The 24,364-nt window shown below is 61.5% G+C and overlaps 1 protein-coding gene across 1 annotated transcript in view; it reads right to left on the bottom strand.

Moving 5' to 3' along the window:
• The window catches only part of LOC111146446 (exonuclease 3'-5' domain containing 3), a 79,545-nt gene that overhangs the window by 48,501 nt on the left and 6,680 nt on the right, over positions 1-24,364 (bottom strand). The window contains 4 exon segments of the mRNA XM_022502005.1: positions 224-381; positions 716-893; positions 6,031-6,095; positions 14,560-14,674. Of these exon segments, the coding sequence (XP_022357713.1) occupies positions 224-381; positions 716-893; positions 6,031-6,095; positions 14,560-14,626 (468 nt within the window). The 5' untranslated portion in view covers positions 14,627-14,674.

Below are 24,364 nucleotides of genomic sequence, written 5' to 3' on the forward strand. Positions count from 1 at the left end.
CAGTGCATGTGAGTGTCTCCTAGGGCCCCAACGTCTGGCACAGCCCTGAGCTGAAACCCTCTGCACCAGACCCGACGCCCCTCAGCCCTGGGCAGCCCCCAACAGTGGAGGGCCCAGAGGAAACCGCCAGGGGGGCCCTGTGAGCCCACTCAGCCTAGCCCTTGCCTGAGCCCACATGCCGGCCCAGTTCCCGGTCCCCGGTCCACGCGGGGCTCACACTCACTTCTTTGAACTTGCCTTCCTGGTGGAGCCAGTGGACGTGAGTCAGCAGGGGACCCCGGTCTGCGTCCTGCAGCTGGAAGATGCTGACCAGCGGCTCCACGAGACCAGAGGGGCTCTCAGCGAGGACCCTGACTGCACGGGCCAGCAGCTGCTTCAGCCCTGAGCTGCCCCGGGAGACCAGAGAGCTGCCCTCAGCTGGGGGGCCGGAAGGGCACTGCAGCCAGGGTCACGGGGTTGAGGAGTCCAGCACCTGCAACCCTGCGTCCACAGTGGACGGTCCAGGCAGGCCAGGCCTAGAGGCACAGGCGGGGGCGAGGTGTGGTTGGGGGGGGCCGAGGGTCAAGCCCACGGACGCAGGAGCCCAGTCAATCCCAAGGTGCCAGGCCCTGCCCACCCGGGGTGCTGGAGCTCAGCGGGCTACACAGGCAGGGTCAGGCTGGCCGGGAGCCCACGGTGCTGAGAGGGACGTAGCCGGTGGGGCCATGCGCAGGGCTCACCTGGGCCAGCCCTGGGAGCGGCTGTGTGGGCAGCCAGTGTGCCAGCTCCCAGGTGAGCCAGGCCTCCAGGGAGGGGCCCTTCCGCCGCCAGCCCCTGCTGCTCTCCAGCACGTCCAGGAGCACCGTCCGCGGGTCGGCCAGGGCCGCGAAGCCCCGCCGGGCCTCCTCCCGGAGCTGCGGAGACATGGAACCTCACTGCGGCCCCAGGAGGTCCTGCCCCAGACCTCCCTGCAGAGCCTCCCCGCCTATACTGTCCGAGCGCCGTTGGCCGAGAGAGGGACGGGCCGTCGACGCCATTCCCCCTCCTCGTCTCCCGTCCCCAGTGCTCTGGTCTGGTCTGACCCACCGTGGCCTGGGTCCATCCACCGTCATGGCCCCGTAAAGAGGGGCCCCTCTGAGAGGCTGCAGCCACTGGGCCTCGCCCCATGACCTGTGTACTGCCCGGGGGACGCATGCCGGTGCTTCAGACACAGTGACCTGGTTGCGGGGCCCAGCAAGCAATGAGAAACCAAAAAAAGGAGGAAAAAACGCAAACTGAAAAACACCTTTGATTGACTTTCCCACCTCTTGCACTGCGGAAGGTCTGGAAACACGTGGGAGCCGAAGGAAGAAAGACCTCTCCCTCGGGGGAGCAGGGTGTCGCCCGAGTGCCACCTCGGCCCCCAGCACGCGGCTGGCTCTGCCTGACTCCGCTGTCCCCTGGAACACCCTGCAGCGACGGGTCCGCTAGCAGCCCCGGACTCTTCGCTCGGCCACCCCGAGGGCAGAGCTGCAGGGTGTGGGGTGCAAGCTTGGAAACAGACACCCTGACGCCCGGGGCCACTCTGCGGGGAGCGAGGAGCTGAGGCCCCAGCTGCCCCTGCAGACCTGAGACGGGCAGACCTGAGGACAGCCTCTGACGCGTGATGCTGCCATGACCTGGGACAGGCGGGCAGAGCCCACACGGGGGTGTCAGGGCCCACAGGCCCACTGTCCCCATCTCCACCAGGCCCCACGCCTGCCAGGAACATATGAAAGAAGACACCTGAGGTTGAGCAACACTGCCTTCTTGCTCATGGAGGGAAAGGTCTAGAGAGATGCGGCTCCAGTCTTTGGTCCTGACGTGTGCACGGCTCCCACGCAGGGCCTCTGAAGAGCAGCTCGGAGAGGCTCAGAGCAGAGCGGGGAGGCCGTGTGCTTGGGACCTGTGGCTCCTACCTACCAGCCAGCCAGCCCTTCTCCTTGCCCAAGAGGCCACACAGACCCCTTCCCAGCAAGACGGCCCCTTGAAGCCCCAGACCCACGCCACGGCCAACTGTGGGGTCAGCTCCTTCCGCTGGGGTCGTCCAGCTGCCCTTCACGGTGGGAACCTTCCTGGTGGCCGGCAGAAGGGGAGCGAAGGGACACGTCCTTCTGAGGTGGTTACTGCATATTGTGCTGCAGCGGCCGTGGCGGCTCCGTCCCCTCCCAGAAGGCTCAGGAGTGCAGCTGGATGGCTGTCAGCTTCGGGGTCCCCGGGACACTGGATTGTCTCCCTTTGTGAGCACAAAGCGCGGGGGCTCACCCTGACCTACCTGACACAGCTGCACCTCCCCTCCTCCTGCTGCTGGGAGCGTCTCAGCCTATGGCTTGAGGCGCCCAGAGTCAAGGGGGCTGGGGCGTGGCCATCCCTGCTCCAACACCTGAAGCAGGAATGGCCCTGCCCCATCCCCAGGACCGCCGTGTGCAAGAGACACTCACCTGGCCCAGGGCCAAGGCAAGTGCAGCCCTGAAGGAGTCAACACCCCGTGGGGGTCTGCGGGCCTTGCTGAGAGCCAAGCCACCAGGAGCAGCTCCTTGCTGCCCCCTGGCAGCTTCCATGGAGAGCGGAGGCCTCCCAGCAGGCCCCAGGGACCTCCCCAGGGTTCTGCGGACTGAGCCCAGGGCACAGGCACCACCTCCCCACTGCCAGTTACCAAGGGACAGTGGAGGAGAATTCATAGGGAGGGACAGACCCCTCTGCTGTTGGCCCCAGGGCCCTTCCTGCGTCTCTGCCCTGGGAGCAGCCTGGGGCCAGGCCGGGCCAGAACATTCTCCTTGGACAGCACCACTTGGGTCTGGAACTCGGAGAGGCACCTGCGTCCTGTCTGTGTGCACCTCCTCCCGCACAGAGGCCCCTGCTGTGCTCGGACAGAGCCTGGCACCCCTAGGCCAAGGGCCCCCACCCACAGAGCAGTGGACAGGAAACAGGGTGCACAGCTGGAACATGGGCCTTAGCCCTGGCACCCCGTGTGGCCAATGCTTCCTCAGGACCCTCAGAGTACGATCCCCTCAGTCCAAACCATTGTGCCGAGAGATTTGGCCTCTGCTCCCCAGAAGTGAGATGCCGGCTTTCCCCTCAAGCATGTGGGTGAGCTCAGGAGACCCGGCCAGTCTCCCTTGTCAAACACCCAGGAAAGGAGAGGAGGCCGCGAGCAAGGAGGCCCACGGGGTGCTGTGGGGAACGGGAAGGCCATGGGGAACAGGGGGGCACATGGGGAACGGGGGGCCTCCTGGGGCTGGGACATCACAGCTGTCCTGCATTTGCATGTGTTCCTGGCGACAGCACGGGCCCCGCGGGAGACAGCGGCAGAGCTCAGGGAGCTCACTGAGCTCAAGGGGAGCTCAATGAGAGGCCACAGAGCACACAGGAACGAGTCACCGTGAGTGATGAACACGGGGCCCCGAGGGTGCTGCCGCCCCCAACCGCGGTCCGAGAGCCCCTCCGGCCCCTGCAGCTGCCAGGGTGGACCCCGTGCTCTGGCACGCACTGGCCACTTGCTGCCCCTCGTCCGGGAAGATTTCAGTCTGGGCACCGTGGCCCCATCTCCGGGGCTGCTCTGCCCCGTGGCCTGGCGGACGGCTGTGTGGACCCTGGCTCCGGAGCTCTGACGGCTGCTCCCTCCCTCCCGCCTGCCCTCTGACTGCTCTCCTAGCTCCCCTCTGCCACCCAGCAGGGTCTGCGCCTTGTCACCGCCCAGCTCGTGCTCCAGAGGGGGAGTCAGCCGCCCCATCCTGGGCTTCAGGGGACCCTGGTGGTTCTGGGACTTGGCAGGAGCCGGTGTCCCCGTGGCCCTGCTCCAGCATCTCCGGCCTCCACGGGGCCGGGGTTTCACACAAGCTGCCAGGGCTGCGCCACCTTGGGGAGGCGCATCCTGCCCCCATCCTGCCCACTTGCTCACCTCTCCTGTGTCTTTCATCTCTCCGACTACCCCCACCCCAGGGGCTCTGAGGTGTCCCCGAACCACTGCCTGTCCTCCCAGGCCCCACTGCACACCAGCTCACCTCCCCCACCTGCAGCCTCTGTCCTCCCTACCCCTACCGGTCCCCCGACCTGCTGCTTCTGCTTCGGCTCCCTCTGTGTTTAAAGGAGGGACCACAGCCCCCCAGCTCATCCCCCACCATCCCATTTCCTTCCTCTTGATCTCACAAAGCCCCAAAGGGCTCTCCAAATCCAGCCTCCAGTTTCCCTGTCCTGTTCTGTGGGGGACCCTGAAACTTCCCTGTGCATGGCTGGCCGTCAGGGCATGGCTCCCCTCGTGGCTTCCCTACTGCCTCGTGGTTCCTACGGGGACCCTCTGCCCACTGCCGCCGGCCCCTGGGGCATCACTGGGTCAGAGCTCAGACACTGAGCAGCCCACCCACCTGGCCCCATTCTGGCAAGCGGACCCAGGGGAGATAGCATGCGCCCCTCGGGCAGAAACTTGGCTCCTGGCTGGAGAGCACCCCGCCCTGCACACTCACTCGGCACACGGGGACCTGCCCCCCGCAGGCCTCTGTGGCACCGAAAGTGAGAATACACAGATGTGCTCCTTCACGGACAGAAACCAGTTGTGGAAGATCTCAGACAGCCGAGCGTGTGACTAGAAATAAGTAACACGCCGGTCTAAGGGGATGACTTCCCAAGGGTCATAAAGACGGGCCACGGAGCCCTACCTGCAGAGACCTGTGACTCGGGACTGTAGCAGGACAGGCACACTTGTCAGTGGAGCACCTGGGAAGGAAGAGACAGTGGCGCCGGCCAGAGGGGGCTGGAACGCCCAAGGCCCTCGACTCCCACATCTGAGAGTCTCAGATGGGGATCCTCAAGCTGGCAGACACGAGGACAGGGGAGAGATGGCCGCTTCCTAGGGCAAGAAACCAGAAGCTGAAAGCCCCCAAAACGGTCATCCCCGACGTTGGCTCAAGCCCGGCAAGGCAGGACGGTCTGCGTTCTTCCAGATCCTCCAGGACCCAGGAATTCCTGTGGAACCAGTGGCTCCAGGGAACGGGAACAGAAGGAAGGCTTTCAACCCAGTCTGTGAGGTCAGCTCACCTTGACCCAGGGGCAGAGACAAACCTCGCCAACACCGCGTGTGCACCGGGACAGGGGACACACCGTGGACGTACAGAATCCGTGAAGCCAGTTCACCAAACAACACAGTCGCGGTGCCTCCGTATTAGCGCAAAGCCACGGGAGGCAAACATTAAAAAGAGCTTTTGGCTTTGCAAAAACCTTGGCTTTCTCCAGCTGAGGGGGAGAACCACTCCGAGCCTCCATGCGTGCAGTCGAGAGGGGGCTGATGGCTGCCGTGGAGCCCAGGCCTGTCCCCCTTCACACACCATTGGTGACCTGTCAAGCCAGATGCTGGTCCCCCGTGCTACAAAGCCAGCCCTGGACCTGGTGGGAGCACCCTAGGCCTTCACAGCGCACAGATGCCTCTCGTCCACAAGCTCGTGGCCCCTCCTGGAAGGCACCTGCACGAGACGCCCGCCCCAGGGAGCTTGGCCGGGTCTGGGCATCCTGCCCACCCTCCGATAGCAGCAGGAGGCAAGACATGAGACATGGGCCTTATCCTGACTTGTCTGTTCTCCCTGGGAGCCAGGGAGAACCTCATCCTTCTGCTGCCTCTGGGAGCAAAGTGCAGGGCAGGGGTGCCCACGGGTCAGGCAAAGTCACCCTCCAGGCCAAGGCCATGGCAGGGCCACCGACTGCCATGAGAGACCACTACAGCCTCCCTTCCAGGGCCACGTGCATCCCTCAGTGGCCAGATAGGTTGTCCCCAGGACAGGAGGCCACAAGCCAAGGCTAGTCTGAACAGTGAGTACCCTGGCCTCACGGGGTGCACAGGTGGTCACAGCCCCCTGGGTCCATGCTATGCAGAAGCCAGGTGGTGGCCGCAGGCCCTTGCCTCGTGCTCTCAGCCTCAGGGGCCTGTGTGCTGGTGTCCAGTGGGTGTCAGCCCAGGGCTCCGGCCCCCACGTGTCTGCCGGAACTTGCAGACGGGGTGGCCCCTGAGGCCGGACGAGGGGCCTAGCCCCTGTGCTGTCTCACCTGCGGCAGCTTCCGCGTGGACCACAGTGTCTGCAGGGCCTGCAGGAACAGAGGCGGGTCCGGGCCTGGGGGGAGAAGATAGGGCTATGCAGAGCCCACCAACTCCACCCTGACCAAGGCCGGGGGCTCCCCACTGATGCCACCCGGTGTCTGTTGACTCTTGGCCCTCTCTGGCCAGAGCTCCCTTTGCCCCCTCCCTGGGACCTGTGGCCTGGCCACCTGCCGTGCTCACTGGGATGGGCTTCTGCCCACAGCTTGGGGGATGCCCAGGCCTCATGTTTCAGCGGTGGTGAGCTGGAGGTTGGACTGGCCACGCCGTGTGAGCAGGAAAGGGGCAGCAGACAGAAGGGCCAAACCTGCAGCACTGACCGTCAGGGTGCCGCCCTCCGTGTCACGCCACAGCCCACCCACATGCACGGCCCACCAAGTCTGGCCTGCAGCCCCTGGCAAGGCCCTAGAGTGGTCCTGTGCTCTGCCTCCCCAGCCCTGCTCCCCCGGCCCCTGGGGCGTCCCACACAGGCTGACCACCCACAGCCCTGGCCCTCTCTTGCTTGCTCGAGTCCCCAGCACAGTGCAGGACAGCTGGACGGGGACCCCACTGGGACACCAGCACCAGGGAAAGCTGGGTTCACCCTCATGCTGGAAAAGGAGCTGTGCCCTCAGACCCAGTCTCAGGTCAATGCCAGGGCTGGGGGGAGCTGGCCTGGGAGAGTGCCTGCGGCCTGCTCTCCGCTTTGGGAAAGGAAGTGGCCTCTGAGTCACCCACAGCCACCAGCGCCCCCTGGCTGCCTCGGGAGGGCCCACCCCACCCCTGTGGGCACCTGCCCTGGGGTCTCAGGGCAGGGCCACCATTCCGGGTTCACCACTGCCTCGGGCCTGCAGAAAACCCTCTTCGCTGGGCGAGTCCTGAGTGAAGGGCTGGTCACTGTCTGACCTAAGAGTCCCTGGCCCCATGACGACGTTACAGGGCCCAGGGCCCAGCAGGGCTGCCGGAGCAGCCCGAGTCCAGCCCCAGCCCAGGGAGCTGGGAGAAGCCGTGCTCTGATTCAGGACCCAGCCGTGCCCCTCATGGGGTGGCGGTCAGAGTCAGGACCTGAGCCCACACACTGGGGGAGGGGAGGTCACCAACAGATGCCCCAGGTCCTACCGGGGCTCAGGAGCTTGGGGCACTTCACCTGCAAATCCACCCAAGAATTGTGGGGACAACAGCAAGCGGCTGGGCTGCTCGTGAGGGAAAGGCGGGGACACCCGGACCAAACCCTGGAGGGCCAGCCGCCCACCTGAGGACACAGACTCGGACACCCAGACAAGACAGCAGCAGAGACTGACGCATGGCGTGGGAGACGGAGTGACACGCTGGGTGCATTCCAGAAGCAGGGCTGCTGGGCGGGGGCCGGCGTGCTTCACGGAAGGAGCACGGCAAGAATTGGGTGCTGTCGGCAGCCTCAGAGCATTTCGTAAAAGGAATTTCTGTTCCTGACTTAGGAAACGACCCAGCAAACTCGGAATAGAGACGACTCCATTGCCCAGATGGGGGATGTTTGTAAGAAACACCCCCGCAGACACAGACCCTGATGCGGGCAGCTGGGAGCCTTCTCCGGGAGACGGGGCCAGCCCGAGGCCGCCTGCTGCCCGCAGAGCACGGCCCGGGGGCCCTGGCAGCTCGGAGCCCGCACCCCGCTCCACTCCAACAAACTGGTCGGTCCACAAGCGGAGTCCGCTCCAGGCTCAAAAGGAACGAGCGGCCAGGCCGGGAGAGGGCCCGGAGGCACCTGCACTCCCGAGAGGACGGGGCCGTCCGGACGGGCCGCACGCGGCAGGACCCCGGCTCCAGGCTGTCCCGGGAGAGGCCGGAGCGGCACCCGAGTGTGCGAGGCCGCCCCGCAGATGCGTGTCCCCGCGCCCTGCCTGCGCCCACACAGGGCACTCTGCCCGCAGGACAGCCCCGCCGGCCACAGTGGGCTTCGGGTGGCGGCGCGTCTGCAGGGGGCCATGTGGCGCGCACACGGGAGTGGGTGTGTCTGGTGGGGGAGGCTGTGCGTGGTGGGGACATGGGCAATTGCTGTGCCTTCTGGAGTCTCCTGTCAGCCTGACACTGCTCTCGAAAGGGTAAGTCTTTAAAAATGAAAACAAAGGGGTGCCTGGGGGGCTCAGTCGTTAAGCCTCTGCCTTCAGCTCAGGTCGTGGTCCCAGGGTCCTGGGATCAAGCCCCGCATCGGACTCCCTGCTCAGTAGGGAGTCTGCTTCTCCCTCTCCCACTCCCTCTGCTTGTACTCCCTCTCTGACAAATAAATAAAATCTTTTAAGAAAGTAAAACATTACTTCTCACTGGAAACATAATTTTGTGGAAAGACATGCAGAATCTGAAGAGAAGGTATTGGGGGCGCTTGGGAGGCTCAGTCTGTTGAGTGTTCAACTCTTGACTTCAGCTCAGGTCATGATCTCAGGGTCGTGAGGCCGAACGCTGAGTCGAGCTCTGCGCTCAGCCCCGCGCCTGCTTGGGTTTCTGTCTCTCCCTCCGCCGCGCCCCCGCTGCAAGTGCGTCCGTGAAGAGTAAATAAGGGGAGGGTTAGGGTTACTTGGTTGTAGCTTGGACACTGAACACAAGGCCAATGCTAAAACCCCACTGTTCCCCGGTATACAAGTAACAAACAGAAATAAACATTACAAACAATTACAACAGCGCAAAAAAATTCAAATTTCTTTGGATAAACCTAACAAAAGAAATTTACACACACACAAAAAACCAAAAAACCAACCCCATGAAACACTGAGAAAAAAATTAAAAGACCTAATGAAGGAAGGGCCATTCCATACACTAAAGAAGAGAAGCTGTCGCCCGCCCCACAGCTGGTCAGAAGACGCCGTGCTGTCCTACCCCAGCAGCGGGCTGGGTGGGTGTGCCTACGTGTGCCCCGTCCTAGGTCCGCCAAGACTACCCCACCCAGCGCCAAGAACCCCCTCGCTAAGGCTGAGCAGCCTGCAGGGGGCAGCCACGGGCCAGCGCAAAGACCCAGGGCCAGAGTGGGCACTCAAGGGACCCTGATACGTGACCCGGGCAGCTGTGGAGTGCAGGAGCTCCATGCCCCCACTGAGGGCACCGAGCATCGCTGGCCTCATGCCTGCATTCGCTGACCGTGAAAGACAAAGAGAGCCTCTGGGAGAACATCCTGATGACCTCGGGGCAGAGGTCTCCCAAAAATACAACTTCGGACAAGATTCCCACTAATTGAAAGGATCCTGTGGGAAACTGCAGGACATGTCCTGCTGGGCCTCACCCTGAGTCGTCCCGCTGTCTAAGGGGCCAGCAGCCGAGACCACGGACCCACCCGACGGCTCTGCCCTGGGTGCGCCCCCTGCCCGGCCCCTGCAGCAGGGCACTGCCACCAGCTGAGGACCTGCTGTTTGTCCCTCCTGGGCAGTGACCACACTGGCCTTGTTCAAAGCTGTGGTCTGGGCCTTGACGGGTGCTCCACGGTGAGCTGGGGACGGTGCCTGAGGCAGCTGTGCATGCCCACACTGGGTTACCAGCTCCAGTGGCCTTGGAAAGACCCCTGGAAGCCCAAGGGGCAGCTGGAAGGGACCTGAGGCAGGTCTGTGTGGGGTGGGACATGGCAAGGACATGGCCTGGCGGCCAGAGAGATGCGCGTGGGGCGCGTGTGGTGGGGCAGGGAGGACCCCTAGGCTGAGCAGGGCTCCCAGGCAGACCCCCAGCCAAAGACACAAAAAGGAGGGCGTCGGGAGGTGTCTGTCGGAAGGGATAGATAAGCAAGCTAAGTGTCACCTTGCAGGGACCTGGAGGGCCTGGGTCCTGGCAGCTCTGACTTAGGGATGCTGGCAGGAGGCCGGGCTGAGGAGGGCATGTGGGAGCCTGGTGCCAAGGGGCCTCTGTCCATAGGACGGACATCAGCCATGCCCAAAGCCTGGCAGGGCCCTCGCCTCCCCACCAAGGCCTGGAGCCCGGCCGAGCCCAAGTTCCCAGCTAACGCCCACCCTGACATCTTGCCCCTGCTGACAGGGTCAGACAGCAGGTCGGGGGCTGGAGTCAGATGGCCTCTGGTCTGTGCCTGGTCCCTGACCCCATCCCGGGACCATGAGGGTGGGGACGGGGCAGGAGGCTCTGTGCAAGGGGGACACCAAAAAGCAGCTCGGTTTCAGGGGTCAAACCTCTGCACCCACAGCCTGGGCTGCTCCTCTCTGTCCAGATGTGGACCTCACAGGCTGTCCCCGCCAGCAGCCTTCCAGCACATGGGTCTGGGGGCCTCAGGCTCCTGCTGTGCGGGGGCCAGGCACCAGGAGGCACAGGCGTGACCCCCCCCTGCCCTGTCCCCGCCCCCATCCTCCTGCTTCCCCAGTGCCCACCAGACACCGAGAGCTGCCAGCTGCCCAGGGGGGCTCCTGAGGAGCTGACAGGAGGGAGAGAGCTGCGCTGACTCAGTGGCCCTCACTCCACGAAACAGATGCGTTCTAGAAAATAACCCAGCAGCCAGGCGAGCATAGCGACCACCTGCCCTTTCCTGTCCGGAATCCGGGGTTAGAGGGAACACGAACAAAGTGGGCCTTCCTCTCAGGGGAGCAGGGGCCATGGTGGGCGGGGCTGAACTGTGCCGGGCACACCGCCCCCCCACGCGGCCTCTGTGTGGCCCCCTTGCCTAGGCCCCCCGCCCTCCTCCAGGGACCCGGGCCAGGACCTGCAGAGGCTCCCGCGGCCAGGCTGGAGTCCCACTCGGCACAAGCCAGGGGCAGTGCCGGACACCCCGAGCCCGGCTGCCCATCCAGACCCACCGTCTCTGCAGGTCATTGCTGTGTCCACCTCCACCCCCCGGGATGGCCATCCTGACCCTGCCGGCCCTCGGGCAGCTGCAGAGCGCCAGCGTCCAGCCACTGTCGCATCTGCATCTGCAGACCCAGATGCGGTCTTCCGCCCAGCCCTCTGCAGCGCCCAGTGCCTGAATGTCCACTCCACTTGTGGGGTCGGCGACGTCCTGCCTCCCAGGACACAGGCACGCGGTTCCTTGGCAAAGGTGGGGACTGCCACTCTCTCCAGATCACATTTCTGCCCCTCTCGGTCCTGGGTTCCAGGGTCTACCCTCCTCGGGACATGATGATGGGCTCAGCCCTTCCCGAGCAGGACTCGGTGAGGACAGGTGGCAGGCAAAGAGAAAGGGCCTTCCTCAAAGCCCCCAAGTCCAAACCCTGCAGAGGCCCCCCAGCAGCACCCCCACCCGACAGGCAGGATAAGGTCTCCTGTGGGGGCCGCCCCATCTGGGAAGTGGGATGAGAAGGCCTTGACGTCCTACTTCCTCCAACAAATCAGGAGCCCCCAAGACAGGACCCCTCCCCCGCCTCACCAGCGCCCAGCCCAGGCGCCCTGAAGCAACAGGCCGGCTGTGGGAAGGGCTTCCAAGCCGGGGCGTCCACACAGAGGCAAGCCCCCGCCTCTGGGGACGTCACCACACACCCGGGGAGCTCCTCCAGCAACAGGCACCCACGCAGGTGAACGTGGCCGTGAAAACACGGAAACCGCCCGATTTCAAGGACAAGTTAGAAAATCTGCTAGAAGAAAGGATCCTACTAACAACAGGACTTTAAGAAGACGAAACACTTAGGTTTAAAAAAGTGAGGAACAACGTGGGAGATCTATTCTGTAAAAAGCACAGCTAAAGGGCACCTGGGTGGCTCAGTGGGTTAAGCCTCTGCCTTCAGCTCAGGTCATGATCTCAGGGTCCTGGGATCGAGCCCCACATCGGGCTCTCTGCTCGGCAGGGAGCCTGCTTCCTCCTCTCTCTCTCTTCCTGCCTCTCTGCCTGCTTGTGATCTCTGTCTGTCAAATGAATAAAAAAAAAATTAAAAAAAAAAAAAAAAAAAAAAGCACAGCTAAGAACAAAAGAACAAACAGGAAGGCAAACCCTGTCCTTGAGGTGTGTTCCTGTTTTTACCCAAAACACACATGGGTCATTTCTATGGTCCCAATCCTGCAGGTTAGGAGCAGAGCACGGCGGGCACCTGGGCTCCAGGAATGGTCACCTTGACTCATCAGAAGTAGCCACCAAGGCCAAGCCGCGTTCAGGGAAGGAACCGCTGGGGGAGGGCAGTGGAGAGGCCCCGGTTGGTCCACACTGCAGATGAGCTGCCGCACCCTGGGGCCGACCACCAGAGTAGCGAAATTCAGTGGAACCAAACTAGCTCATTCTGATGTCGGGAAGAAGGGAGGAAGGGAGGGAGGGAGAGGGAAAGCAAAAGCAATGAGGGCTGTTGGTCCCGCGGGAGAATCACCGTAAAACCGTGGTCACTAGAACTGTTGGCTCATGAGCAGACAGAGACCAGAGCGGAAAGCTGGAGACGAACCCAAAAGACAGGGGAGCCCAGCAGGTGGTCGTTGGGGGGTGGGAGACGGCTATTCCCTGAATGGGCTTCTAGAAATACAAGTGAGTCGGGCCCATACCTCATATCTCACAGCAAAATCGATCCCATCTGGATCCCAGACCAAAACGATCACAACTCCCGGACCCCCCACAGGCAGGTCTGTACTCCGTATTCACACAGGGAGGTGCGGGCTGGCTTACGACCATCTCTCTCAGACCAGGAAGCACAGAGTGGTTGAGTCACTTTCCCACAATCACAGAGCGAGGAAAGTGTGTGCCACCTGGGCTCACGGGCTTTCTCCCGTCATAGCCTGAGGATGGCTCCACAGCCCCAGAGGCCGGGGGAGACCCTCCCCCCAACACCTGATGCCAGGAGGGGCCAGCTCTGCTGACGGCATGCCCCGGGGGGGGCATGTCTTAGGGATCCGTCGGAGGGAACCAGGCTCCCTGCAGCTGTTGCCCTCCACGTGTTCAGAGAAGGAACTCCAGAAACTCGCAAGGAAAGAGAACCCAGCATGGTCTGCAAACCCCAAACGCTGAGCTGTGGCTCAGCCCCATTTGCTCGCACAAAGGCCATGTTTTCCGGGGAAACAGCCCTTGAGCTGATGTTCCAGTTGGAGGATATTTTATTGGCCCCTGGGGAGCGGAGGTGGAGAGGAAAAGGCCTCTGTCCTCACTGGCCCGTTCCTTCCTCTCATCCTTCCTCCACACCAGCCACAGAACAGGCCGGGGGAGCCACATGGAGGCCAGAGGGTCTAAGGGATGTCACCCTCCCAGGGACCACGGAAGAGGAAGGTCCTCGTGGCAAAACCAGCAGAGGGGCCAGAAGCATCCTAGAGGTGCTCCCCCAGACACGGGGAAAGACAAGTGCCCCTGCCGAGAGTGACCCTGGCCCAAGGCCTCCCGCAGGGACCTTCCCAAGGCTGGCCTCACCAGCAGGGCTGGACACAGCGCCGGCCCAGGGATCCCGCAGCACCCGCCGTGTCTGATGGAGTGGGGGGCTGACCCGGAGGGGCTGTGTCTGACCCGGGGAGGCTGTGTCTAACCCAAGGGGGGGCTGTGTCTGTTCTCAGGGTGGCCTGCCCCTTTGCTAGCTCCAGCAGGCCAAGGGTGAGACCCTGCACACCTCAGGCTGAGGCCCACTTAGTGATGGCCACGTGTGACATCATGGAGCCCCACCCTATATGCAGCCCCGTGAGGACGGGCATGGGTCTGGGGGGAGGCCCTGAGGGAGGGAGGGGCCTGAAGAGGCCCTGTGCACCTATGAGCCCGTGGGCCCCAGCTGCACCCCAGGTCCCGGCCCTTCAGACCCTAGATCCCCACGCCTGTCTCTGGCTGCTGGTTGGCTCAACACCCAGGGCTGACCCCGAAGTGATGACCCAGGAGGCCCTTGTGGCACGTGTGTGGAGACCATGGCCCCCCAGGACAAAAGAGTCATGCTGGGATGTGGGACCAGTTCTCAGGGTAGAAACGAGACCACCTCCACGGCCACCAAAGCGAAAATGCCTCCCTTCCTCACCGGGGAGGCTTCTGTGCCCAAAAAGGCCCCTCATCTCTGGTCAGGACTCCGGCCTGGGCATAGGGCAGGACTGCCACAGGCGGCTTTGGGCTCCCATGCCTGTAGCTGACCCAGGCCCCTGCTTCTCAGACACACCCCGCTTCCCTCCTTGCTTCTTCTTGGCAAGATGAATACAATGCCAGAGTCCGGCCCAGAGACTCGGTGAGTGGGGTGGTGCCAGGACTCAGAGAAACTCCCGTCCCTCCCACCAGTACCCCCACACCGCCATGGGGGGCTCTGTCCTCCCCAGTGGTGCTGGTCCAGTCACACAGTCCTCTGGCAGCTAGCAAGCCAGTGGCCAGCAGGCAGCCCACCTGGGGACAACAAGACCACACAGTGTGCACTTTGGGAGCCGGTGGCCCCCTTCACAGGGCACAGAGCAGTGCCTACAGCAGCCCTCAGGCCAGGAAGGCTGTGTCACCTGTGTGCTTGCGTCCATGCCCCACATGAGGCTGGAGCACGGGGACACCTTCCACCTGGGGTGCCCATGTACAGACAGCCCCACGTACACACGCTGTCCACACAGCCAGCACACACGCCTGCATTCCTCACACGTCCCCGCTACCCGGCCCTGCCCAGTGGTGCCCATCGGGGACACGGACTCACCCGCAGAACAGCCCTTGGTCCCAACAGGGTCGCCGGTGGGGTCTCCATCTATGTCTGGCAGGTCCATCCTCAAGGTGGGGCCAGGGAGGCGACAGGCAGCTCAAGGAGGGAGGACCTGGCGGAGAGCGATACTCTGTCCCACGAGCGATACTCACACTCTCGTCCCCACGCTGTCCTGGCGCGGGGGCCCAGGCAGCCTCGGGCCCCCTGCCGGCCGGGGATGCTCAGAGCTGCCGGCAGAGGCGGGCTTGCCGCGATGACCCACACGGGCGCTCCCGCCTCGAAATATTCTGGTCAGGTCAGGCGGTTATGCCCGGGGCCCAGCAAGTGTTCACCCTCCCCAGCCCACTTCTCTACACTAATGGAGACGGCTGGTTTTCCTCCTTTAATGGGCTACGCGAGGCCTTGGGAAGACTTTGTTCCCCGACGCGGTCTTCCTGGGCACCGTCGTGAGAAGGGCAGGGCCCCCCGTGCAACCCGAGCACAGGCTCAGCGCAGCAGCTCCGCTTCGTCCCCCGAAACTCCAGGAGCCCTCTTAGGTGTCCCTTCAGACAGTGCCTTCATGTTTCTTTTTCTTTTTAAAGAGTTTATATATTTATTTGACCGAAAGGCAGAGACAGCCAGAGGAAACACAAGCAGGGGGAGCGGCAGAGGGAGAAGCAGGTTCCCCGCTGAGCAGGGAGCCGGACGTGGGGCTCGATCCCAGGCCCCCAGGATCATGACTGAGCCGAAGGCAGACGCTTGGCCCACTGAGCCCCCCAGGCGCCACATTCGTATTTCTAAACCGTATGCTGACGGTTTAGCTTCCAGTCTGGCGTGTGACTGACCAACGTGAAGGGAAGGGTTCACTCTCGCACCCCAGGGCCGCCCACCTACAGCCGTTCTGTGAGAGCCCGCCTCTGGCTCACTGTTTAGAGAAGACACGAGCAGACGTGTGTAAATACCTCCCAATGCTGAGCCGTGTGTGCTGTGGCGATTTCTCCTCTCCTGCTCCGTTCGCTCCAGACTTCTGCTCCAGCCGTGCAGGGCTCGGGCTGGGCCGCCCCCTCACTGGGAACCGCTGGGCACGACACACCTCCTGACAGCAGGACAGTGCCCAACACCCCGGGTGACAGGCTCCCACCCAGGGGCAAGCTCCCGGCCCAGACCACTGACCCCGGGTCCAGAGAGCACAGCCTCCCTCCAGGTGACGGAGGCAGCTGAGCCTCTGTGGGACAGGGCCCCCAGAAACGGCGGCCTCAGGGCTGAGAAGGTAACAGAGACATGAGCACTCCAGCCCAGCCAACACCAGCCAAGACTCCAGAAAGGCCAGGCCTTAGGACAAGGCCTAGACTGAGCTCCACTCTGACCCGCCCTGCCAAAATCCCAAACCAAGCCCCAAGAAATCAACACTGGGGCACATCGTAGGTCGAGTCCCACCAAGACAAAGATCCCCGCTAACGAAATGTCAAGCCATGCCGACTTGCTCAAGGTGATCAGCTAGAAATTCACTGCCTGCCACAGCAAAAATCAACATTCTTCACAGGAACATAACAGAACCCAGAATCCAGGGCTGCCACAGGCTTCACTTACAATATGCAACACGTAATAAATTGCAAGATCTACCAACATACAGGAAACTATGACCTGTAATCAAGGCAGAAAAAAAAAACAACCACCCAAATAATAGAAACCAACTCCAAATGGCTCAGCTGTGGGATTTATCAAAGATAAATACAACTATTACAAGTGTGTGTGAAGGGGTGCCTGGGGGGCTCGGTTGTTAAGTGTCTGCCTTTGGCTCAGGTCATGATCCCAGGCAGAGAGCCTGCTTCTCCCTCTCCCACTTGCCCTGCTTGTGGTCCTTCTCTCGCTGTGTCCCTCTCTGTCAGATAAATAAAGAAAATATTTCTTAAAGAAAGTTTAATAACTGAAATGGAGAGGTCACTGGTTTGGAGACGGCAGATGAGTGTGAATCTGAGGACAGATCACCGGAGACGGTCCTCTCTAGCGGGTGGGGGAGGGGAAGAAGAGAGAACAAGTTACACACTTCGTGCTGCCGGCTGTTCTGCGCTGCCGCGGCTGATGGCACTCGGACAGCACCACGGTCCCTCCCTCTGCAGGTCGGAACAGGCCGGGAAGCCTAGCACTCAGTTTCAGCGACACCCTGTCTCAAGCCACTGTCCACCGCCTCCGTCTGGACAGAAGCTCTCCAGCCCTGTGGCATGGGACTCCCCTTCTCTCTTCTTTCTCTGTGCGTCCTGCGTTCCTTGACTTCCAAGTCCTCACCTTTCTGTTTTCCTCCTGTTTCCAGAAGAGCGCGCTCTCCAGAATCTTCCCGGGAAGAACATTTACCAAGTGTCCGGTTGTCGGGAGGTGTCCTCACTGGGCCGCAGCTCTCAGGTGCAGGCCAGCCCCCAGATATGGGGTGCTGATGGTCCCCATTGTCTTCTAGGCCCTCATGTCGGTGCCCAGAGGTCTGAAGCCACCTGACTCCCAACATCACACAGGATGCTTGTCCTTTCCTCATGCAGGGCCTCCCCTTAACAGCACCGCGTCTCAGGGCGGGAGGGCGTGGGGTCTGCCAGGGGCTCTTACATTCCTCGGTGCTGGGACGTGTCTTTTATTTTTCCTTGATAATGTCCTGGCCTCCCTGTTTACCCTGGGCTGTAAGGACTGTGCTGTGTGTGGTGTTTTTTTTTTTAGGATTTTACTTATTTATTTGAGAAAGAGCAACAGAGACAAGCAGAGAGCGAGGGGAAGCAGACATCCCCCCTCCCCTGACCAGGGCACCTGACGGGGGGGCTCGATCCCAGGCCTCCAGGATCCTGACCTGAGCCGAAGGCAGCCACTTCCCTGAACACCCCCGGCACCCCGTGCTGTAAGTATTCTTAGATACTGCCCTTCCTGGAAGAACCTCTCATTTTCCGATCTTTCCCCTTCTCTGCCTTCAGCAGAGATTTCCTGAACTTTATTTTGCAGAACGATCACTGACTTACTCACTTCTGCTACCGAAACTGTATTAATCAGGAGTCGTTTCTCCTTTCGCCCCAGAGGACCTCACGACTCGGTCTGTTTTCCTGCACACTCGCCCCCCTTCCTGCTCACCCGGTGTGTCTCTCCTCTCAGAAGCTTTGCTCAAGTGTCTGGAGACCGAGAGGGACACAGAGCAGCTGCGTGGGTGCTGGGCAGGGGGGGCCCTGGGAACGGGGGCTCACTGTAGGTACCTGGGGCCTGGGCCCCGAAGGTCGCGCCTCGGCCCGTCTGTCAGGAAGAGACGCCCCCGTCCTCACCTGCAGGGGGGCACTGGGTGGCCATAGCCCAGGTCCCCAGAGGGCTGGCGTCTGAACCCTCGCTCTGAAAACCTCCTGAGACCCTGCCTGCAATCTGGAGCTGCCCTGGGCGCTGTGGCCAGGCTGGGGGCCACCCCCTGCCCCACACCCCAGGTCCCCAGGCGGCTAGAGGGCAACCCTCGGCAGTGGCCTTCCGTCTCCACGGGGCCTCGCACTTCTTCCCTTCTCTTTGCCTGTAAGTGCTTCTGTCTTTATGAAAAAGGCAAAGCCATCTTTTTAAAATGTCTTTGCTGCCCTTTTAATGGGCCTCAAGCGCAGCGAGGGAAGCGGCCCCAGCCAGCGCCCGCGGTCCCGGCGCCCTCGCGATGGGCACACCTCCCACGGGACACATGCCCTGCGCACCGCATGCCACAGATGCTGCGGGAGCTCTGCACCGTAGTCCACCAGAGCTGTTGGCCTGCACTGTTCTCCCCTTGGAAATCACTCCCACCTGCCCTGGGGCTCTGCGCACCTCCACCCTCCACGGCCTGGATCCGGCCTGGATCCGCGGGCGCCCGGCCAAAGAGACCGGGCTGTGGGATGGGGTGGTCCCCACAGTGCACGTTCGACCCCACCCAGCCCACAGACTGGGCCCCTGGAGGGTAGTAGGGGTCTCCTAGGGCAGCCAAATCAAAGTACCACAGACAAGCAGCTGCGACAACAGAAATTCACTTTCTCCCAGTTCTGGGAACTGGAAGTCCAATATCAAGGTGTTGGCAGGGTCAGCGGCTCCTGAGGCCTCTCCCCGTGTGCAGACGCTGTCTTCTCCTGTGTCTGTGCCCACTCTCCTCTTCTCACAAGGGACACCATCCTACTGACCTCATTTTACTTTAGTTACCTCTGGAAAGACTCCATCGCCAAATACGATCCCATTCTGAGGTGCTGGGGGTTAGGCCCCCCGTGGGCCATGCCAAGGAGACCTCTGGCCCCTTTGGCCTCAGGTCAGAGGATGACTCTTGGGCCCACCAGAGGATCCCCAGGAGGGGACGCTGGACACACTCCCCATGACACGGGCCCCTCTCTGAAAAGCCACCAGGAGCCCCGCCCATTTCTTCCTCTAGTCCTTCCTTCACCCCAACAGACATGCCTCACCCAGACCCCAGTTCCTTGTGCGGCCAACTTAGGGCTGCCTACAAGCCTCAGCAAGACCAGGGCCTGGCCTGCATGCCCCACAGTGTTGGCGCCCTTGTTCAGCACTTCTGGAGCCCTTGACACTTCACAGCAGGTGCAGAAGGGGTCCCGAACAGACCCTCTGGCAGGGTCCACCCCCCAGGGGCAGTGAGTTCCTGGCTGGGGTGGGGAAAGGCCCATGCATGCTGGGGCCTGCATCCCTGGACAGAAGGCCGGGGGTATGGGGAAGAGTAAACAGCACGATGGGGGGCTCTCCAGAAACAAGGGCCAAGCGTCCACCTACTGCAGGGCTGACGGAGGGCCACCTCAAAGAGTGGCTCTTCCCAGCCTCCGTCTCTGGGCCCCACCGCGGGCTCCCTATGCCACCCTGAGCTGCAGGCCACTCTGGGGGGCTGCTAAAGGGGCTCAAGTGGAAGCAGTGGGCCCGCGGACAGGTCCCCTACAGAGCCCCCCCCAGCAGAGCCAGACCCCCAGGCCACCCCCATCTCATTGGCTGTCCCCACATTTGGGTGGGCCCGTGGGCTCTTCTTTAAAAAGGGAGCCTTGCTCTGATCAGACTTAAAATAACAACCAGCATCAGTGCAGGGCAAAGGTCCCTCTGAGCCCTGCAAGTCAGGTCACCCCAGAAAGAACGCTGCCCTGCGGTCCATTTACCCCCTGGGGCCAGGCTCTGTCCACACGGCCACGACCCTGATGACCACCTCTGCACGGCAGCCACCTGCTCTGCGGGTCAGCCTGCAAAGGGGTCAGAGGACCACATGGCTCTTTTCTTCGAGAGGGGCTTTTTCTAACCTCAGGGGAGAAACCCCTGCAACTCCAAGATCTGCCCCAGACTACCATCCCCTTTCCTCTGGGGAGTGTGGCGGCTAGAGGCGGGGGGGGGGGGGGGGGGGGGGGCTGTGTCCTTGGCTGAGCCCCAGGGCAGGTAGACAGACCCAGACCCTCCTCCTTGAGAAGGGGTGAGGCCACAGGAAACCCAGCTCAGCTCTCCTTACACAAGCTTTGTTCTGCTCCGGAGCCTGGAATCCAAAATCCACAAGCCCACGTGCTTCTGAGCTGGCAAAGACCAGAGTCAAATTCACCCCATGGCAGACTGTTTTAATTGACCTCATTTTAAAGAGAAAAAAATCTGCTTGGAGTCCAGATTGTCTTGAGCTGAAAATGCCGTTCAGGGTTTGGAGGCTACACCAAGACCAGGCCTTCCCAGGGATGGCCTTCTGGAGCTCACCGGGACCGCCTCCTGGAAGCCTTGGAACTTCCATTTAAAATGAACAGTCAACCCGTGCAACTTGTTCAGGCCTCACGACTTTTTCTTGCTGGGAACCGAGCCACACATCGGAATGCGGGCCTCAGAGAGCCCACCTGCCCCCTGCCCCTGCCCCGCAGCGGGGTGCCCCAGGCCCCCACATGCAGGACAGACTGCCTCCTCCGACAGCTGGGCCCCGAGTTTAACTGGGTGCCCACCTGGGAGCGGTGCCCTCCAGCCAGACCCCTGGAGGCTTCAAAACCCAATAAAAGGAAACCTCATTTTCCATGGAGCCAGGCGGCCGGCAGGGGGAGCTCTCGGCCCGAGCGTCTGGCCATGCTGCCCTGGCTGGACAAGATGACCGTCCACACTACGTCACCCCTCAGCAGGAGAAAGGACGGCTCCGCCCTTGCCCTGTAAACTCAGTGAGAAGCTGCGAGCGCCCTGAGCCCTCACTTCCCTCCGAGGGACCTCCTCTGTGTTCTCCAGACTAGCCTGTGGGTTTGCCATAGCTTGCTTGTCCTGAATTCCAACTCCCGTGCCATTCCCCAGCAAACCCATTTCGCTGGTAAAATAACTGGCTGTTTTAATTCTGAGGTTGACCCAGGCCACGCCTGGCATCTGCTGTAGGTTGGGGATGCTGCAGGGGCCCCTGGATGTTCCACCCCTGTGCCCCACGGCCTCCCGCTCAGCACACTGACCAAGCCGGACCCAAGGCCTCCTGGAACCCAGCCCCTCAACCAGGCCCAGCCGGTGGGCAAGAGGGCACCTCAGCAGGGTCACCCTCCAGACGGAGCCCCTGGCATCGGCACCACCCAGGCTGGGGTCCCGGTCCAGCCACACCGTGAAGCGGGTACTGTGGGCTAAGTGAGGGCATTGAGAACCACAGAGCAAGGGCTCACGATGCCTGCCCGGCACCGGCTGTGATCTGGCTGTCTCCTCTGTTCCACAGGAGGGAAAGACAGGGCCCGGGGTCTTCCCACTATAGGCTTCGTGCATGGGAGGAACACAGTGGCCAAGCCTGGGACACTGCCGGAAGCCCAGAGGACCAGGCTCCCGGGTGCTTCAAGATGTTTCCGGACCTAAAGCTGCCCCCCACATAACCCAGAAAGGTGGGAACTGAAGGCAAAGGGCAGAAATTAAAGGACCCAAAAGAAGCCACATTGCCCGCTGAGAGTCCAAGCAGCCTGGTGGGGCCAGGGCTCAGCCTTCCGCCCGGCTGTCCACCTGTCCCAGCAGAGCGGGACACGGCATAGGACGGAGTTTCCTCCACATTCTGGTTCACGGAGGCGACCTTTAAATAGGTCATCAGAGCACTCTCCTTTGGACGCCAGGTCGTGCTTCCTACACCGCTGTCCTACACTGTTTTCTGCAAACACAGAGGTGGCAGCTGTGTGACTCCCATAGGTGCTTCCCGTGCCCTTCATCACAGGTGGCTGAGGCCCAGGAGAGGGTGATGGGGGGGCTGTCGCCTCCCTGTGCCAGAGCCCTTCCGAGAGCGTGACTCCTGCCCGGGCCACCACACCTGCACCCAGCCCTCCTGGGCCACCCCATGTGACTGACAAGGCGTGCACCGTAGAAACGCCGGGCAGGAACACAGGCAGCCAGGGGCCGGCACCAGCCTCGGACTCCAGATGCCGTCGCCCCCACAGGGAGGCCCTGTCTCCTCCTCGCCCTGCGCCGTCCCACGGTCAGCCACGTCCTGCCTTAACTGCAAAATGTACCTGGGCTAAGAGCATAAAATGTCTCAGTACTGATTTTTTGTATCAATTACGGGTGGAAACGAAGATATTCAGGGAATACTGGAGTCAGGAGATATATAAATATATGTGTGTATATATACACATATATATACATATATATAAAAGATTTTATTTATATATTTGACGAGAGAGAGATCACAAGCAGGAAGAGAGGCAGGCAGAGAGAGAGGGGGAAGCAGGCTCCCCGCTGAGCAGAGAGCCTGATGTGGGGCTCGACCCCAGGACCCTGAGATCATGACCTGAGCCGAAGGCAGAGGCTTAACCCACTGAGCCACCCAGCCGCCCCTGGAGTTAAGATATATTGTTAACTTTATTTTTTTATACTTCTCTATAAGTAAGCTCTATGGCCACCCTGGGGCTTGAACTCATGACCCTGTGATCAAGAGACACGTGTTCTACCAACTGAGCCAGCCAACAGCGCCTCACCTTCTCCTTTTACGTTCTTAGTGTTCGTACTAGAAAGCTGAAAGTCATGTGTGGGGCTACGTATTTCTGCCAGGCACACTGGCCTCAACGGAGCAGCCGGCCAGCCGGCAGGTGCCCAGCCACACGCCCAGCGGAGGAGGAGCTGCGCCCAGACCCACACAGCCACCACCCTGCACAACAGCATCGGGGACTCCCTCTGCTGCCCCCAAATTCCAAATGCAGGCGGACTGGGGTTGCACCCGAGACACAGGGTGGGGGGGCACAGCCTGGGCCCCTGAAAACAGGGGCCCCTCATGTCTCTGGTTCAGCAAGAATGCTAACTGGAAAGCTGTTTCAGTTGGTTTGCAAACTGAATTAAATGTCTGGGCACACACCTCAGTGATTTTTTAAAAAAGCTTTATTGATCTAATACACACAGCACAATGCAGCGTTTTTAGCGTATTTAGGTGTGAGAGAACATCACCACCACCAATTTCCAGTCCGTTTTCATCACCCCAAAAAGAAGACTCCGTACCCATTAGCTGTTGCTCCCCACACTCCTCTTTGGCAACCACAAGCCCGCTTTCTGCCTCCAGAGGCCTGCCTGTTGTGAATGCTCACACACACGGAGGCCCCGTACGCGGTCTGCGTCCGGCCCCTCCCCCAGCAGGCTGCTTTCAGGGTCCGTCCACATTGTGGCACCTGCTGGCATCTACTCCTTCCCACGGCGGACCACACTCATCTGGGTTCCACCTTGTGGCCACCACGGACAGTCGCACACCGATGTTCCCGTGGGCCCGAACCGCCTGTTCCCGGGGGAAAGGGCTGGGCTGAGCCGAGAAGACACAACATGCTGTTGGCCATACTGCTTCCCACCACAGCGCACGAAGGGCCCGATGGTGCATGGCCTTGCCAACACAGGCTCCTCGGCGTCTGTCCCTTTCCATTTCACCCAGCCGCGTGGCAGGGATTTTTTTTTTTTAAGATTTTATTTATTTATTTGACAGACAGAGATCACAAACAGGCAGGCAGAGACAGAGGGGGAAGCAGGCTCCCCGCTGAGCAGAGAGCCTGATGCAGGGCTCGATCCCAGGACCCTGAGATCATGACCTGGGCCGAAGGCAGAGGCTTGACCCACTGAGCCCCCCAGGTGCCCCGGGAGGGATTTTTAACTTACTGACCTAAGAGTTGCTCCTTTCTCTAAAAATTAGGATCACCAATCTAAAACACAAGAAAGTACCTTTCCAGAGATGCCACGTGGGGGGTGGGGGGCCCTCCGGAGCAGCTGTGGGAGGCGCCCCCCTGCTCTGGGCTGTACCCTGCCACGGCGTGCACACTGTCCGGGTCACTCCAGTTGGTCAAGTCGGCTGCAGCCCTGTCTGGGGGCCTCGCTGGAGCGCCTCTCCTGGAACCCCTCCCACTGGGTGCAGGGGTCAGCAGGAGAGGGCATGAGCCAGAAGTCACTGGCCCCACCGTTCAGTCGGGCTTTCCAGCTCCCCGCCCGCTCTGGTGCGGGCCTCCCACTGTCCAATAACGGGGTAGAATCACGTGAATGATGAATGGCTACTTAAAAACATTTTACAAAAACATTTAATGTCGTTGGGAAGAAAGGACCTCACAACGTGGCACAGTTGTATTTGACGGAAAGCCACTGCAGCGCAGTGTGGGCTGCAGGACACCCCAGCCCCATCAGTATGAGACAGACCCGGAGCCACGCAGGCACCGGTGGGGGTGGGGGGGCAGGCCGCCCCTTCCATTTTCTGTTTCTTGTTTTTGTATTTGCTACATGTTATACAATGAACACACCGCACTTCCTAATCATAAAGAAAGAAAATCATAAATGAAACTTTAAAAGTTAAACTTGGGGTGCGTGGGCGGAGCGGTCAGATCAGCGTGGGCCCTTGGCGTGGGGTCAGGTTCTGGTCTCCAGGTGGTGGGACGGAGCCCCG

This window comes from Enhydra lutris, unplaced genomic scaffold, assembly GCF_002288905.1.
Source record: "Enhydra lutris kenyoni isolate GAN:26980312 unplaced genomic scaffold, ASM228890v2 scaffoldscaffold13, whole genome shotgun sequence".
In the NCBI taxonomy this organism is placed as follows: domain Eukaryota; kingdom Metazoa; phylum Chordata; class Mammalia; order Carnivora; family Mustelidae; genus Enhydra; species Enhydra lutris.